Source organism: Aethalodelphis obliquidens, unplaced genomic scaffold (assembly GCF_003676395.1).
Source record: "Aethalodelphis obliquidens isolate GAN/ISIS:26980383/991018 unplaced genomic scaffold, ASM367639v1 scaffold64, whole genome shotgun sequence".
NCBI lineage: Eukaryota > Metazoa > Chordata > Mammalia > Artiodactyla > Delphinidae > Aethalodelphis > Aethalodelphis obliquidens.
The window spans coordinates 6,340,840-6,360,497 of record NW_020838008.1 but is presented as its reverse complement, the minus strand read 5'-3'; the positions used below and the strand labels follow the sequence as shown (position 1 = coordinate 6,360,497).

General features: G+C 38.4%; 1 protein-coding gene across 1 annotated transcript in view; it reads right to left on the bottom strand.

The window, feature by feature from the left end:
- The window catches only part of LOC113610643 (uncharacterized), a 62,313-nt gene that overhangs the window by 28,411 nt on the left and 14,244 nt on the right, over window positions 1-19,658 (bottom strand). Inside the window, exons 7-10 of the mRNA XM_027088953.1 lie at window positions 16,706-17,871; window positions 16,189-16,278; window positions 13,637-13,844; window positions 13,033-13,151 (exon numbers count right to left, since the gene is read on the bottom strand). Coding sequence (XP_026944754.1) covers window positions 13,033-13,151; window positions 13,637-13,844; window positions 16,189-16,278; window positions 16,706-17,871 — 1,583 coding nt within the window. The remainder of the gene's footprint in view (window positions 1-13,032; window positions 13,152-13,636; window positions 13,845-16,188; window positions 16,279-16,705; window positions 17,872-19,658) is intronic.

Sequence of the window (19,658 nt, the reverse complement as noted above, 5' to 3'; positions counted from 1 at the left end):
TGTCAGAAGAGCTTCTCTCTCTGTGTGCTCACAGATGGTAGGGCAATGCCTACATGGGCACAAGCGTGAGCTGTGGCTGTTATCTCGGACCCCAGAGGCTGCTGCCACTGCCACCAAGGGTCCTGTGTGCAAGGCAGGTACCTGCCCACGACCTCCCAGCAGCCAGTGCAGCCTGCCACTGCTGAGGGTCCTGCGAACCAGGGCCAACTTCCCCGGGAGAATGCGTGGTGCACCTCCTTAGGCTCTTGCAACTTCACACCAGCCTCTGCCACTGCAGGCACTCTCCACACATCCCAATTATGACTGCTATATCCCTCTCCCCGCAGCCTGAGCAAGTGAGCCCTAATCAGCTGCTGCTTTCACCCCCTCTTGCTTGGACGGGGAACAGACGCCTAAGGGCAGCTACATGCAGAGGCGGGGCCAAAACCAAAGCTGAACCCCAGGGGCAGTGCGACCAAAGAAGAGAAAGGGAAGTCTCCCCAGGCAGCTCAGGAGCAGTGATCAAATCCCTGCAATCAGCTGGGTAAACGCTGCATCTGTGGAATACCTGAATAGACAATGAGTGTTCCCACAATTGAGGCTGTGGACTTTGGGGACTTCTGTGGACTTTGGGGGCAAGTACACGCAGGACTAAGGCCAGGTCAGAGTCTGAGCTGGCCCCACAGTGCCCACAGCAGGTCCAGAGACCCACCTAGAGGTACCAGAGGGCTTCCTGGGGAAGCAGGGATTGTCTGTGGCTCACTATGCGGCCAAGGACACTGACAACTAAGGCCACAGGAAAATATCACTACTTTTTTTTTGGTTCTGTTCTTCTTTTTTTATTATTATTTTTTTTATTTAACTTTTTAATTTACTTTTCTTTTTATGCTTTTATTTTTAAAATATATTTTACTTAATTATCTTACCTAATTCTACTGTACTTTTATATTATATTGTGTTTTTTGCTTGTGTTTTCTTTCTTTTGCTTTGTTTTCTTTTTTAACTGTATTTTATATTTTTCTATTTTTACTTTACTACTCTGTCATTTTGTATTTTTTCCTTTTGTTTTCATCTTTACATTTTATCATTTTTGTATTTGTTTTATGTTTTCAGTGCCTTTTTTTAGTTTGCTTTCTGCATTTGATTTGTTTCTGCTTTTATGTTTTTGTTAGTTTTTAGTGTTTGTTTTGGTTTTGGATTTGTTTATTGGTTTGGTTGCTCTCTTCTTTGTTTTCTCTTCTTTTGTTTTTCTTTTTGTGAGTGCCTGTGTGTATGTTTCTTTGTGTGATTTTGTCTTTTTAGCTTTGCTTTTACCATTTGTCTTGGGGTTTTGTCTGTTTGTTTGGGTTCTTTTTTGTTTTTTTCTTTATGATTTTGTTTTTCTTCTTCCTTTTCTTCCACACCGTGTGGCTTGCAGGGTCTTGGTGGTCTGGCTGGGGATCAGGCCAGAGCCTTTGGGGTGGGAGAGCCGAATCCAGGATGTCAGACCACCAGAGGACTCCCAGCCCCATGGAATATTAATCAGTGAGTGCTCTCCCAGAGGTCTCTGTCTCAATACAGAGACCCAGCTCCACCCAACGGCCAGCAAGCTCCAGTGCTGGATGCCTCACAGCAAACAACTAGCAAAACAGGAACACAACCCCACCCATTAGCAGACAGTCTACCTAAAGTCACACTAAGCTCAAAGACACCGCAAAACACACCACCAGATGCAGCCCTGCCCATCAGAGGAACAAGATCCAGCTTCACCCACCAGAACATAGGCTCCAGTCCCCCCAACCAGGGAGCCTACACAAGCCACTGAACCAAACTCACCCACTAGGCACAGACAACAGAAGTAAGAGGAAGTATGACCCTGCAGCCTGCAGAAAGGAGACCCCAAACACAGTAAGTTAAAATAAGACACAGAAATATGCAGCAGATGAAGGAGCAAGGTAAAAACCCACAAGACCAAACAAATGAAGAGATAGGCAGTCAACCAGAAAAAGAATTCAGAGTGAGGACAGTAAAGATGATCCAAAATCTTGGAAATAGAATGGAGAAAATACAAGATATATTTAACAAGGACCTAGAAGAACTAAAGAACAAACAAGCAGTGATGAACAACACAATAACTGAAATTTAAAATACTCAAGAAGGAATCAATAGCAGAATAACTGAGGCAGAAGAACGGATAAGTGACCTGGAAGACAGAATGCTGGAAATAACTGCCGCAGAGCAGAATAAAGAAAGAAGAATGAAAAGAATTGAGTAAAGTCTCAGAGACCTCTGGGACAACAGTAAATGCACCAACATTACAATTGTAGAGGTCCCAGAAGAAGAAGAGAAAAAGAAGGGGTCTCAGAAAATATTTGAAGAGATTAGAGTTGAAAACTTCCCTAACATGGGGAAGGAAATAGTCAATCAAGTCCAGGAAGTGCAGAGAGTCCCATACAGGATAAACCCAAGGAGAAACACACCGAGACACATATTAATCAAACTATCAAAAATTAAATACAAAGAAAAAATATTAAAAGCAGCAAGGGAAAGGCAACAAATAACATACAAGGGAATCCCCATAAGGTTATCAGCTGATTTTTCAGCAGAAACTCTGTAAGTAAGAAGGGAGTGGCATGATATACTTAAAGTGATGAAAGGGAATAACCTACAACCAAGATTACTCTACTCAGCAAGGATCTCATTCAGATTTGAAGGAGAAATCAAAAGCTTTACAGACAAGCAAAAGCTAAGAGAATTCAGCACCACCAAACCAGCTCTACAACAAATGCTAAAGGAACTTCTCTAAGTGGGAAACACAAGAAAAGAAAAGGACCTACAAAAACAAACCCAAAACAATTAAGACAATGTTAATAGGAACATACATATCAATAATTACCTTAAATGTGAATGGAGTAAATGCTCCAACCAAAAGACACAGGCTTGCTGAATGGATACAAAAACAAGACTCATATATATGCTGTCTACAAGAAACCCACTTCAGACCTAGGGACACATACTGACTGAAAGTGAGTGGATGGAAGAAGAAATTCCATTCAAATGGAAATCAAATGAAAGCTGGAGGAGCAATACTCATATCAGATAAAATAGACTTTAAAATAAAGAAAGCTACAAGAGAAAAGGAGGGACACTACATAATGATCAAGGGATCAATCCAAGAAGAAGATATAACAATTATAAATATATATGCACCCAACATAGGAGCACCTCAATACATAAGGCAACTGTTAACAGCTATAAAAGAGGAAATAGGCAGTAACATAATAATAGTGGGGGACTTTAACACCTCACTTACACCAATGGGCAGATCATCCAAACAGAAAATTAATAAGGTAACACAAGCTTTAAATCAGATAGCTTTAAATCAGACACAACAGATCAGATAGGTTTAATTGATATTTATAGGACATTCCATCCAAAAACATCAGATTACACTTTCTTCTCAAGTGTGCATGGAACATTCTCCAGGATAGTTCACATCTTGGGTCACAAATCAAGCCTCAGTAAATTTAAGAAAACTGAAATCATATCAAGCATCTTTTCTGACCACAATGCTGTGAGATTAGAAATTAATTACAGGGGGAAAAAAACCGTAAAAAACACAAACACATGGAGGCTAAACAATACATTACTAAATAACCAAGGGACCACTGATGACATCAAAGAGGTAATCAAAAAATATCTAGAAACAAATGACAATGAAAACATGATGACCCAAAACCTATGGGATGCAGCAAAAGCAGTTCTAAGAGGGAAATGTATAGCAATACAATCCTACCTCAAGAAACAAGAAAAATCTCAAATAAACAACCTAACCTTAAACCTAAAGCAATTAAAGAACCAAAAATACCCCAAAGTTAGCCAAAAGAAAGAAATCATAAAGATCGGATCAGAAATAAATGAAAAAGAAATGAAGGAAACAACAGCAAAGATCAATAAAACTAAAAGCTGGCTGGTTCTTTGAGAAGATAAACAAAATTGATAAACCATTAGCCAGACTCATCAGGAAAAAAAGGGAGAAGACTCAAATCAACAGAATTAGAAACAAAAAAGGAGAAGTAACAACTGACACTGCAGAAATACAAAGGCTCATGAGAGAGACTACTACAAGCAACTCTATGCCAATAAAATGGACAACCTGGAAGACATGGACAAATTCTTAGAAAAGTACAACCTTCTGAGACTGAACCAGGAAGAAATAGCAAATATGAACAGACTGATCACAAGCACTGAAATTGAAACTGTGATTAAAAATCTTCCAACAAACAAGCTCAGGGCCAGATGGCTTCACAGGTGAATTCTATCAAACATTTAAAGAGCTAACACCTATCCTTCTCAAACTCTTCCAAAATATAGCAGAGGGAGGAATGCTCCCAAACTCATTCTATGAGGCCACCATCACCCTGATACCAAAACCAGACAATGATGTCACAAAAAAAGAAAATTACAGGGGCTTCCCTGGTGGCGCAGTGGTTGAGAGTCCGCCTGGCGATGCAGGGGACGTGGGTTCGTGCCCCAGTCCGGGAAGATCCTACATGCCGTGGAGCGGCTGGGTCCGTGAGCCATGGCCACTGAGCCTGGGTGTCCAGAGCCTGTGCTCCTCAACGGGAGAGGCCACAACAGTGAGAGGCCTGTGTAACGCAAAAAAAAAAAAAAAAAGAAATAAAAAAAGAAAATTACAGGCCAATATCACTGATGAATATGGATGCAAAAATCCTCAACAAAATACCCGCAAACAGAATCCAACAGCACATTAAAAGGCTCATGCACCATGATCAAGTGGGGTTTATCCCAGGAATGCAAGGATTCTTCAATATATGCAAATCAATCAATGTGATACACCATATTAAGAAACTGAAGAATAAAATCCATATGATCATCTCAATAGATGCAGAAAAACCTTCTGACAAAATTCAACACCCATTTATGATAAAAACTCTCCAGAAAGTGCACATAGAGGGAACCTACCTCAACATACTAAAGGCCATATATGACAAACCCAAAGCCAACATCATTTTCAATGGTGGAAAACTGAAACCATTTTCTCTAAGATCAGTTAGAAGACAAGGATTTCCACTCTCACCATTATTTGACATAGTTTTGGAAGTTTTAGCCATGGCCATCAGAGAAGAAAAAGAAATAAAAGGAATCCAAAATGGAAAAGAAGTAAAGCTGTCACTGTTTGCAGATGACATGATACTATACATAGAAAGTCCTAAAGGTGCCAGCAGAAAACTATTTGAGCTAACTGATGAATTGGTAAAGTAGCAGGACACAAAATGCACAGAAATCTCTTGCATTCCTACACACTAACAATGGAAAATGAGAAAGAGAAATTAAGGAGACACTCCCATTTACCACTGCAACAAAAAAGAATAAAATAAGTAGGAATAAACCTACCTAAGGTGCAAAAAACCTTTACTCAGAAAACTACAAGACAGTGATGGAAGAAATCAAAGATGATACAAACAGATGGAGATATATACCATGTTCTTGGATTAGAAGAATCCACATTGTGAAAATGACCCTACTACCCAAAGCAATCTACAGGTTCAATGCAATCCCTATCAAATTACCAATGACATTTTTCACAGAACTAGAACAAAAAATTTTACAATTTGTATGGAAACACAAAAGACCCCAAATAGCCAAATCAATCTTGAGGGAAAAAAACGGAGCTGGAGTAATCAGGCTCCCAGACTTCAGACTATACTACAAAGCTACAGTAATCAAGACAATATGGTACTGGCACAAAAACAGAAATATAGATCAATGGAACAGGATAGAAAGCCCAGAAATAAATCCACACACATATGGTCACCTTATATTTGATAAAGGAGGCAAGACTATACAATGGAGAAAAGACAGTCTCTTCAATAAGTGGTGCTGAGAAAACTGAACAGTTACATGTAAAAGAATGAAATTAGAACACTCCCTAACATCATACACAAAAATAAACTCAAAATGGATGAAAGACCTAAATATAAGGCCAGACACTATAAAACTCTTAGAGGAAAACATAGGCAGAACACTCTATGACATAAATCACAGCAAGATCCTTTTTGACCCACCTCCTAGAGAAATGGAAATAAAAATAAACAAATGGGACCTAATGAAACTTCAAAGCTTTTGCACAGCAAAGGAAACCATGAACAAGAGAAAAGACAACACTCAGAATGGGAGAAAATATTTGCAAATAAAGCAATGGACAAAGAATTAATCTCCAAAATATACAAGCAGCTCATGCAGCTCAATATCAGAAAAACAACCCAATCCAAAAATGGGCAGAAGACCTAAATAGATATTTCTCCAAAGAAGACATACAGATGGCCAACAAATACATGAAAAGATGCTCAACATCACTAATCATTAGAGAAATGCAACTCAAAACTACAATGAGGTATCACCTCACAGCAGTCAGAATGGCCATCGTCAAAAAATCTAGAAACAAGAAATGCTGGAGAGGGTGTGGAGAAAAGGGGACCCTCCTGCACTGCTGGTGGGAATATAAATTGATACTGCCACTATGGAGATCAGTATGGTGATTCCTTAAAAAACTAAAAATAGAAGTACCATATGACCCAGTAGGACCATATCCTACTACTGGGCATATACCCTGAGAGAACCATAATTCTAAAAGAGACATGTACCACAATGTTCACTGCAGCACTATTTACAATAGCCAGGACATGGAAACAACCTAAATGTCCATCGACAGACAAATGGATAAAGAAGATATGGCACATATATACAATGGAATATCGCTCTGCCATAAAAAGGAATGAAACTGAATTATTTGTAGTGAGGTGGATGGACCTAGACTCTGCCATACAGAGTGAAGTAAGTCAGAAAGAGAAAAACAAATACCATATGCTGACGCATATACATGGAATCTAGAAAAATGGTACTGATGAACCTAGTGGTCGGGCAGGGATAACAATGCAGTCGTTGAGAACAGACTTGAGGACACGGGGGGAATGGGTGGTTGGGATGTAGTGAGAGTATCACTGACATAAATACACTACCAAATGTAAAACGGATGGCTGGTGGGAAGCTGCTGCATAGCACAGGGAGATCAGCTTGGTGCTTTCTGACCACCTAGAGGGGTGGGATACGGAGGGTGGGAGGGAGGCTCAAGAGGGAGGGGATATGGGGATATGTGTGTGCATATAGCTGATTCACTTTGTTGTACGGCAGAAACTAATACAACATTGTGAAGCAATTATACTCCAATAAAGATGTATAAAAAAATAAAAGGGAAACTTAAAAGTTCTTTGAGATGAATGAAAATGGAAACACAACATAATGAAACATATAGGATGCACCTATAGTGCTTAGAGTAAAATTAATATTGTAAATCGCTATATTAAAAAGATCTCAAATCAGTAAATTTGCCTTCCACCTTAAGCAACTAGAATTTTAATGGGAAACTAAACCCAAAGAATGCAAAAGGAATCAAATAATAAAGATTAGAGTGGAAATAAGTAAAATAAAGAATTAAAAATGAGATAATCATAAAAACTAAAAGTTCATTCTTTGAAAAGATCAACCAAATAGATAAAACTTTAGCTAGATTGACCAAGAAAAGAGAAGGCTCGAATTATTAAAATAAATGAGGGCTTTCCTGGTAGCACAGTGGTTAAGAATCCACCTGCCAATGCAGGAGACACGGGTTCAAGCCCTGTTCTGGGAAGATCACACATACTGCAGAGCAACTAAGCCCATGTGCCACAGCTACTGAAGCCCGCCTGCCCTAGAGCTTGTGCTCTACAACAAGAGATGTCACCGCAATGAGAAGGCTGTGCACCACAATGAAGAGTAGCCCCTGCTCACTGCAACTAGAGAAAGCCCACACACAGCAACGAAGACCCAATGCAGCCATAAATAAATAAATAAATAAATAAAATCAATAATGAAAGAAGACATCATTATAGAACTTGCAGAAATAAAAAGAATTATAAAGGAATACTATGAACAACTATATGCCAATAAATTAGAAAATTTAGATGAAACAGAAGGGACACATACAAAAAACCCACAGTTACTATTGTACTTAATGAAGAAAGACTGAAAGTTTTTCTCCTAGAATGAGGAAAGAGATAAGCATGGCTCCTCTTATCACTTCTATTCAATATCATACTGGAGTTTATGCCTAGAGAAATTAGCCAAGAAAATGAAATAAAAGTACCCACATTGGAAAGAAAAAAATAAAACTCTATTTATAGAAGATATAATCTTTTATAAAGAAACTTCCAAGGAACTCAATAAAAATGATTAGAACTAATAAACAAGTACAGCAAAGTTGCAAGATACAAGATCAGAAATCAATTGTATTTTTACACACTTGTAATGAATAATTTGAAAATAAAATTACAAAAACAATTCCATTTACAATAGCATTAAAAAGATTAAAACACCTAGGAATAAGTTTAACAAAAGCAGTTCAAGACTTGTACTCTAAAAAACTACAAAAACTGTTGAAAGGATCTAAAGATCTGAATAAATGTAAAGACATCCCATGTTCATGGCTCACAAGACCTAATATTGTTAAATGGTAATACTCCACAAATTGATCTACTGATTCAGAACAATCTCTATCAAAATCCTAACTTGATATTTTTGCAGAAAATACAAGCTGATCCTAAAAGTTATTGAAAAAGAACAACAAATTTTAAGAACTCACACTTCTAATTTCAATACTTACTACACAGCTACAGTAATTAAGACTGGGTAGTACTGGCATGAGGACAGAAATAGAGATCAAAGCAAGAGAACCAGAGCTTAGAATTTATGGTCAGTTACTCTTATATTTACAACTGATTTCTAACAAAAATGACACAAAAATTAAATAAGGAAAAATAGTCTTTTCAACAAATGGTGGTATAACTGGATATCCACATTCAAAAGAATGAAGTTGGACACGCTACCTCACACATTATGCAAAACTCAACTCAAAACAGATGATACACCTAAATGTAAAAACTAAACCTTTCAATCTCTTAGGAAAGAAAAAGAAATAACTTTGTGACCTAGTTTTCTTACATAGGATACCAAAAGCACAAGCAACAGAAGAAAAATAAATTGGAATACATCACGGTGAAAAACTTTGTGCTGCAACTGATACCATCAAGAAAGTGAGAAGACAACCCACAGAGAAGAAAAAATATTTGCCAATGTTTTATCTAAGAGACTTGTATCCAGAATACATAAACAATTCTTATAACTCAACAGTAAGAAGACAAATAACACAAAATATGGGCAAAGGATTTGAATAGACATTTCTGCAAGAAGATATACAAATGGCCAACAGGTATATGAAAGTATGTTCAACATCGTTAGTTGGTAGGGAAATGCAATTCAAAACTACAAATGAGCTACCACTTCATACACACTAGGATAGCTAGAAAGAAGACAGATAATAACAAGTGTTGGCAAGGATGTGGAGAAACCAGAACCCCTGTATGTTGTTGGTGGGAATGTAGTGATATAGTCACTTTGGAAAACAGTTTGTTAGTTCCACAAAAAGCTAAATGTAGAACTAGCATATAACCCAGCAATTTTACTCCTAGAAATATGCTTAAGGGTAATGTTACTATTTGTCCACACAAAAACTTGTACACAAATACAAATAAACATTCTGTACAAATGTTTGTTATTCATAATAGCCCCAAATGGAAATAATCCAAATGTCCATCAACTAGTGAATGGAGAAATAAAATGTGTATATCCATAAAACAGAATATTACTCAGCAATGACACATGCTATAACGTGGATGACCCTTGACAACATTATGCTAGGGGAAAACATTACGCCAGTCACAAAAGAACCACATATTATATGATTCCATTTCCATGAAATGTCTAGAATAGGCAAATAAATAGAAATAGAGAGTAAATTAGTAGTTTCCTAGGGCTGGGAGATATGGAGGAGTGGGGGAATGGCAGATGAAGGGTAAACAGTGTCTTTTGGGGGCAATGGAAATGTATTTAAATTAATTGTGGCAGTGATCGCACAACCCTGTGAATATACTGAAGTTACTGAACTATATATGTTAAATGGATGAATTGTAGGGTATGTGAATCATATCTCAATAAAGCTGTTAATAAAAAGAATCCTTAAATTGACCCTTCCTCACTCCTAATGCATGAATCTCCTGTTGTGATGACAAGTTAGCTTATATCCCAAACACTTTTAGCAACTGGCAGCTCACTGTTTTGTGAATCTGTTTTATGGACAGCATATCAGTTACAAAGGTCTTTTTCATGTTGATCTGAAATCTGCCTCTTGTTTCATCCACCCATTGTCTTTTAAAATAACCTCCAGAGTCATCTGAATTCACCTCAGTCAGAGGAAGGGCAGCACAAAGCCCAAATCTAGTGCTCAGACATGTATTTGTCTAACAGTGTTTTAAGTAGAGATTTTAAGATAAAAATTATTGGAAGATTAGAAATCTGTACATTTTGAACTTGAATTTCCAAACTGCAATAATCAGATGGAGCCGAGAGGTATCTGCCCACCTTCAGATGGAACTTATTCTATCTAGTAAGCCACCATCCTCACCACTCCACATTGGATTTTGAAAATATGCATGGGGTGAGTGCTACAGCTATTGCCACTGATTTGAAAGGTTTCAATTTGGGAAAAAGGTTTTGAGTAGGAACTGCAAATACAGGTGCTGCCAAGAAACCAGGCATGGCTTATAAATGAGTGTAGCAGGTGTGCCTAATAGGGAGTGGTGGGGACTGTGGCTCACTAGACAGTACATAAAGGGGGAGACACAACTCAGATTAATAAACTACTTGCTTTGATATGAAATCTCAGGACTGACTAAGACAGTTTTACCACTAAAAGTAACCAGGGGCTTCCCTGATGGCACAGTGGTTAAGAATCTGCCTGCCAATGCAGGGGACATGGGTTCAATCCCTGGGCTGGGAAGACCCCACATGCTGTGGAGCAACTAAGCCCGTGCACCACAACTACTGAGCCTGTGCTCTAGAGTCCACGAGCCACAACTACTGAGCCCATGTGCCACAACTACTGAAGCCTGTGCACCTAGAGTCCATGCTCCACAACAAGAGAAGCCACCACAATGAGAAGCCCGTGCACCGCAACAAAGAGTAGCCACTGCTCGCTGCAACTAGAGAAAGCCTGCACATAGCAACAAAGACCCAATGCAACCAAAAATAAATAAATTAATTTTTAAAAAAACCTGATGAATCTCCAACATAAAGAGTTTAATTATTAAAAAGAAAAAGTAACCAGAGTACTTTTTACAAATTACCAAGACCAGAAAAGTAATTCAAGAGGGAGAAAAAAACTAGGTCCACAACCTGGCTTCAAAAAAGTAGTGGAGAGAAACTGAATAAAATTGTTTGCTAGTTGTGCCTCATGAGTTCTTTAGTCAAAGTAATAGTTACTAAGAGTGTATGTGTGTGTGTGTGTGTGTGTGTGTGTGTGTGTGTGTGTTTTCAGATAAATTACATTATTTAGTATTGACCTTGTTAAAAGCCTCATCCTGTTTTATAAACTCCCAAATACTTCTCAAAAAAGAGGTTGACATAGCGTTGTCTTACTTCATCAGGTACTTTGGACGAGGATTCTGATTCTCCTATGGCCCTTTTCTGATGAGCCACTTTATGTTTCAACATCTTGTTAAATATAAAATTGATTAGAGAAAAGAAGAATACATGTGTGTTCTGTTTAACATTCCTACTATGTGTATGAAAGTATAACTATCTTAGCTAAGTTTTATATCCAAAATTAAATTTAAAAATAATTTCAAGTTTTAAATTCATCAGAAGTAGAATAAATGCAAGGCATAAATTATCTACACTCACAAAAGGGAGAAGGGGGACAGCTGCCTGTATGTCCACCATTATTAAGGCTGATCTGATTACTCATCTAATCCCTTTGCTGTTTCCATATCCAGATTCTTAGAACCATGGTTTGATCCTCTGATCAGCGTATAAGAAGGTGTGTAGTTTACTATTCTTTTTTTTATAAATTTATTTATTTATTTATTTTTGGCTGCATTGAGTCTTCGTTGCTGCGCGAGGGCTTTCTCTAGTTGCAGCGAGCGGGGGCTACTCTTTGTTGTGGTGCGCAGGCTTTTGATTGCGGTGGCTTCTCTCGTTGTGAAGCACGGGCTCTAGGCACGCGGGCTCAGTAGTTGTGGCGCACGGGCCTAGTTGCTCCGCAGCATGTGGGATCTTCCCGGACTAGGGCTCGAACCCGTGTCCCCTGCATTGGCAGGCGGATTCTTAACCACTGCACCACCAGGGAAGTCCCAGTTTACTATTCTTAAAACAAATATATGTCCCAATGTCTTTCAGTTACCTTTTCATTAAGAAAAATGTTTGGACTTAAATTTATGACAATCTTTGCATGTTCAATATTAAAACGATCCCAGCTAGAAACAAGGTGAGCATTCCTTTTGACGGACTTAAAAAGACTAAGAATTCTAGGATGAGTTAATCTACCTCACTTTTAGGAGGGACAAAGCCTTAAAACTGACCAGTAGTTTTCCGCTAAAGAATATTTGGTAAAAAGAAAAAAAAAATCATTGCCACAAGTAGGGGAAAATTGACTAAAGAGGAAAGGTTGTACTATCATATTACTAGTGGGCATTATTTTCTAAAGGTCTGTCTCTGTCTCCTTGTCTCTCTCACATATGTACACATATACACCCCTCACTGGATGTGGCTTGAAAGGCATATTCCAATGTAAAACTTTTCTCTGAAAAACTCTGAGGCAGCTTAAATTAATCATAGCTACAGATATTTTAGGTCTGAAAAAATGCCTAATGTTTCCAAGGATGGGAAAACCAAATTAACCAAAAGTGACACACAGGCACACATCCCATGATAATATGAAAATAACTATATCTAAGGGTAACCAAAAAAGGTTGAAATTTCTCTTCAATAGGTTTGGCATTTATCTGAATTAGGGGTCTTCAGAGAGAAGAATATACCCACTCTCCAAGGGGCTCTATATATGAGTAGGATATGATGGTAATTAGAAATAAAATTCTTATCTTCAGACGTAGTTTATAGTACCTTTACAGGAAAAGAAGCAATACTTTCCACAGGAATGTGTGATCTGTTTGGCTTTGCAGTTGGATTTTCCTTTGAAAGAGCTACATCCCCATGAAGGCTGTCTGATGTACATGAATTTTCTAAGAAGTTTAAAATGAACGAGAGAAAAAGGAAAAGGTAAATTTTAATGTCATTAGTCTCAGATGATGAGTTTATTTCAATCATCAACTCAAAGTTTCACAATGCTTCATTTATAGGCTTTATCTCTCTCTCTCTCTATATATATATACATATATATTTTTTTTCTTGAAGAAAACAAAATGCAAACACAAAAGGGTCCCAATAACCACCTCCAGTATAACCTAGAACAAATTTAAATAATTTATAAAGCGACTTGCTCCATGTAAGAATGCATGCAAAATACTACCTTTTATTGCCTAGCGTACAGAGATAAACAATATAAATGATTTAGATATCAAGCTAATCGTATTATTTCATGTAAAGCTCTAGGTGATTGACTTAACTATAATGGGGACTATATGGACTTCATAAGAAACATTTTTAAAATAAGGTAGAACCTCATTTATTAAATAAGTGAGTTAAAAAAAAGAAGATTTTCTCATACCTCCTGAGGCTTTCCTTTGGGTCTGAGAGGCTGGACATGCAAATGTATTTTTTTTCTGTTCTGAAGTAGCAGCAACAAAAGCCTGCCCACCCTTAATGGCAGCCATTATCTGCACTGCCTGTTGCTGGGCCTGAAGGATTCCAGTGTGACTAATTAATGGTGGGACTGGTCCCCTGGATGGGCTAGTGATCTCTTTACTGGTTGGAACCTACAAAGCATCAACATAAAACAAAAAAATCCTGATTTTAAAAATGGATGAGATGGATAATTTCACTTTCCTTTTGCACAAAAGCTCTTTGGAATTGACTACGTTCACAATACTACATGTAGTCCGATACACACATAATTGGAATATTTCCAGAAATAAAAAAACTGAACAATTTAAGCATATAATTTAAGACATTTTTTTCTTGAAATAACAGAGAAAATTAAGTCTTATAAGAAAATGACACTTTGTATGCAGGTAAAAGTGGTAATAAGACATATCCTAATGAAGTTATTGAAATTCAAAGTTAAGAAAAGAATCCATTAGGTAACCTGGCAGACGTATCAGGTGACCCATACAGGGAGAAATAGCAGGCTAGCATCAGACTTCTCCACAGCAACGTTCATTATGAGAAAAGAAGGGAACATATGAAAAAATGTTCAGCTTCACTAGTAATCAAAGAAATGTAATATAAACTAAGGAAATAAAATTTCACTCAGATTTACAGGTTTAAAAAATGATAATACCCATTTTTTTGTAAGGTTTGTGGGAAGGGAACCCTGGAACACTGTGTAGGACTGTAAGTTGTTACAACTCTTCTAGAAGGCAATATGGTAACATTTGTTTTTTTTTTTTGGTACGCGGGCCTCTCACTGTTGTGGCCTCTCCCGTTGCGAAGCACAGGCTCCGGACGCGCAGGCTCAGCGGCCATGGTTCACGGGCCCAGCCGCTCCGCGGCATGTGGGATCTTCCCGAACCGGGGCACGAACCCGTGTCCCCTGCATCGGCAGGCGGACTCTCAACCACTGCGCCACCAGGGAAGCCCGGTAACACATTTTTAAAATCATAAAAGTCTTTATCTTCTTTTGCCCAGTTACTTCTATTTGTGAGAATGTATTCTTAAAAAATTGCTGATGAAACCGACAGTCATTTAAATATAAGAATTTGGGGGGGAAGTTATATAGCACAGTAATGTGAAAACTAACCACCACATCACTTGCAATTAAAGAGAAACAAGGTTAGCCTCCTAAAAACCTTTTTCATAAGAGAGAAGGGGAGAGAAACTAGTTTAGTAAATATCTATAGTATCTGACCCCGGGATGCGCAGGTATTCACTATCTCCATTTCACGGATATGGAAAATGAAATAGAGAAATTAAATAATTTGCTCAAGCATGTTCAACTATTCTGTAAAGAACTGGAATTCAGGGTCTTATTTGCGACTTAGAAACATAGTCTTTTTATGCCATGCAGAAGATTCTGCTGTCAGTATGTACCAAGTAAAAATAATACAGAGACTAGAGCAGAGAAATAAAGTTTGTGTTAAATAGCACTTTTTAACACAAAAGTGTTAAAGGAATAATACTCGCTGCAGTGTTTATACAGTTTCTTTACATGTCATAAAAGAACTTCAGCATTTATAATATAAATTTACAAGAGGTTCAAATTGCTTTGAAAAACTACCGTCAATTCCCCTTACTCACGCTAGTTAAGTTCTACAGAGTCCCGCAAACAATGAAGTAGCAAATACTGAACCATTACAGGTGAGTATCTGGTCACAGCAGTTTCATCAACCAATGTTTCATAACCTTGTTATATGCGTGTTTCTGTTTAAAGATACTTCATTTAGTATATAATGCTGATTCATCAACACTGAATTTGTGGTCAACAGCACTAAAAACTCGTGCCTGAACAAAGTTGTTTAACACACATTTTCTCTGTAAGGCACAGCACAGCCTTCTTGCACCAAGGAACACTAGACAGCACTATACTTGGGGACCATTTTAAATAACAAAATCACCAACAAAACACACAAAAATGCAGAAAACATGGCACCAGACAGACGCAGGTAAGAACCTTGGTTAACAGTATGACAGCTGAACAAGAAGTCAGTGTTGCCTTGTTCAAACTTAGTTGGGAACGTGCATGTTAGGCGATTCAATTCAATTTTTTTGGCCACTGCGCCTGTGTACAGAGGACCACAAAAGCATGAGTCTCGATTTTAAAGTTACAAATTAATTTTACTGAAGAGGCAAATTTGCAAATACAGAATCTGAAAATAATAAGGTTTGACCATATTAATTTATAGATAAAAGGTTATACAAAAACAACATACCTTCTTTTAATGAAAACGTTAGATAATGGGGGAGAGAAATGAAGGTTTCAGAAAATGCTTACAAGTAGGCAAGAAATTTATTGACTGCCCACTTGCGCCCCCTAGTGGATAATAGGATAATAAGTACTGGAATATACTTAAAGCTTGAAATGACAAGGTAGGTACTTCACAAACTGCTGAGAGAGACCGGGAGGGTGGGAAGTGGGAGAGAAAGAGAAACAAAGTGACTCACATCAAACTTGGCAGTGTGTGCAATCCTCCTTTTCGGTCCAGAAATGTTTTGGTAATATTGCATATCTAATTCCATTTGCTTTCCTGAAGGCTAATGGGAAAAAGATAAGACTTATCCAATTTCAGGGTAGTAAAAGCAAAGTTATGTTTCCTGAAGAGCCACAGGAATCCAAGCTACAAAATACTAGGCAAATTATTAAAAAATAATTCAGAAAAAATAATTTAATTTGGATAATCTGACATGCATAGATTCCTATAAAAGATACCTCTAATTTGGGAAATCAACTATAAGTTACTGTACATAATACCAGGGTCTCTGGAAAATGTCAAGTCTGCAAGACATGATGGCTGGCCAATTACCAAGGTTTTGCCTTATTTTAATACATTATTAATCATAAGTATTAGAAATATATATAATAGATGTTATATATATTCTATAGAGTTTAGAATATAGAGAATATATATTTAAGGGAAACTCCTTTAGATTTAGGAAAAGGATTTTTTAAAAAGTGACCAACCTGCTTAGCAGTCTCTCCCTTATGAGCTTTGCTTCGTGTGAACTTATTGAAAATTCGAAGACATTCCTTTACAGTGTCATCAGCCTCAGAGGGAGTGTCATCTTCAGTACGTTCCTTACCAAAATCAACTTCAACTAATCTGTTGTCTTCAAAAGTAGTGAAGTCTTGACTGTCGTCTTGTACTCTCAGAACTTTGTCTTTCACATGATCGTCTGAATAAGAGAACTGGAGTTGGCTTGGTGAGTATCGCCATTCAGTTTCTTCTTTTTGAGTATCATCAATTGTATTTACACGTCTTCTGCTCTTTGGATAACTTTCATTATGACTTTCCTTCTGTATTTCTTTGTCACTGAGCGGTGCACAAGTTATACTTCCTCCTGAAATACAGACATGCTTTTCCTCACCATCGAAGCTTTCCATCTTAGAAATGTGGTCTTTAACACCCCACAAGTTTATGTTAGTTTTAGTATCTAGTGAGGTTTTCAGGTGTGATTTTGGTGGTTCGAACTTGTTACTGTCATCATCTGTTTGTGCGGTTAGCTGGGTTTCATCTATTTTTTCCTCTTCTATACCACTGATCTGAAGATTTCTCTCCTCCAGGGGCGATACTTGGATCTTTTCATCCATATTCTGATATTTAAAGCCTCTAAATGGTTTAGATTTCTTAGAAGTAGGAATGATTGGAGGTACATCCATTACAAGGTCATCTTCATCAGAATCTTGAAGATTTATTTTAATTCGTATTGGTGAAACATAAGGTCTTTGGCTCTGCAGGGACTTGTGGCAATTTCCACCCACAGATTTTTTCCAGAAGTGCTGCCTGTCAGTCTCACCCCGCATTGCTTTAGATGCCCCAAGCAGCCCTGCAGAATAATTGAGCAAGGGATCATATTCAAGGTCAGTTGCTGGACACCTGTGGTCCATCACGTACTTTCTAGGCTGACTCTCTTTGCTCTTTGACGGTTCATTCCACTGTTCTTTTGGGAGCAGGCTATTTTCAGGAAAACCTTGTCTCACAATTGTGTCACTCAAGGAGGCCACGGGGCTTTGCGATAGCTCTTCAAGCGCTAAAGTAAACCTGGAGAGCCTCTTCCGCTTTTCTGCAACCTCAGCCTTGACTGACTCGATTTCTTTGTTGATTCTTTCCAATTCTTCCATAGTTGTGCCTAGTGTTGTTAATGGAAGATGAGTTTATCTTTAAACATCACTTAAGATGAAATGTGGATTCCAGAATATCCTGGACAATGAGTTTCCTATCACAAGGACATTAACTTTTCCAAACCCAGCCTTAAATGCAGGGAATTGTTGACTAACAGGTCAGTTCCTGGAATGAGAATGTCAACGGCTATCACTGATTAAGTCTTTCAAATGTCTAGCTCATTCCCATGACATTAAAGTACATTCGTGTCTTATTACTAGAGTAACTATACATCTGTGAGATAGGCCACGTGTATACATATTAAACTGTGTCAAACATGACACGGTTTGGATATACACGATTCACCTTATTATTTACCAAGCAGTGACAATTTGGTAATAGTTCAAATAGTCGAATGCCTCTTACACAGAACTGTACATAGTCTCACACACCAATATATCTCCTCTGTCACAAGAAAGTTTTTTAAAAACATTAGTTTTCTTAATTTAGTGGTTCTTAACATTCTCACTAAGGGCCCTGATATTCTACAGAATGCCTCAAACACCAAATTAAGCAAAACACACCCTTCCACAACCAACCAACCGTTAAAAAAACCTTAAACAAAATCAAAAAAAGAAAACTTCAGACCAGTTGGATCCACACTCCTGAGGAAACCCAGGATAGCGACAAGAGATCAGGCTGCTGGTCACGGCTCTTCACAATACCTGGCAGCTCCTTTCCTGACTTTTCACTAAGGAAATCCCCACCTCTTCCCTCTCTCCAAGATATACTTTCCTATGGAAATTATGGGATAATTTACATACTTCTCTCTTCGCCCAAACAAGAAATTTCAGATATGAGATGTCCAAATTACACTCGTTAAAACTCTGAATTTATTTTAGATAACCTACATGTTTTGATAACACACATGTGCTTCCTCTTTACACAATGAGCTTTCTCCTGGCTCGCTAGCGTTTCAATTTACCATTTGTTTTCTATTAAGAAATCAACTCTATTGAAATCCAAAACAACGTGTGTAACAAAGGTGTAGGGCATTTTGATGGAGTAGGAAAAAGGCGAAGAGCCGGCACAAGAATGAGAACTATTCTATGTTCCAAACATAAACAAATGGCTCGAATTGCTTTTTAAATAAACTTGGAAAGGGGAGTAAACTCTGGGTAACCAGCTAGAACTGCATTTTGGCATAAGCTGGGTTTTATCTGGTTGCCATGATTCAGGAAAGGCTATTTAAGCAGTGCGTTGGGATGCTATTGAAAAAACAAAAAGCTGTACTTTCCCTCCATGTCAGAAGTTTAAAACTTTTTTGCTCCATCAGAAGCTAGATTTGGAGGGCAAATTTTGAAGTCTGAGGCACACTTACAACCTTCGCTCAGGCTACAGGTGATTGGAAACAGCTCCTTCTGACTTGTAAATCCTCTTCGCCACAACCGGGGTCCCACCCCACCCATCACCTTTCCCCAGAGCCCAGGAAGCTCCTTAGAGTAATTCCATACTGCGGATGGGTGACAGGAAGCGAGGATAAAACCACACAAGACCACGCACGTGCATCTTACTGTGCATGCCTTTCTAGGACCCCGCGTTCCCAGGAGCTGGCATCACCGGTCCGCACACGCCGGTCCACAGCACACTCCTCGCCCTGCCTACCTGGCCACGTGACTTTGGCCCCGCCCCGCTCCCCCCTCCGGAGCCTTGGGGGCGGGGTGGCCACCCACGTAGAGCCGGCCTGGAAGCTGAGCTGTTACTGGGGCGGAGATTCTCTGCGGATGACCCGCCTAAGCCAACCATCTTCCCGAA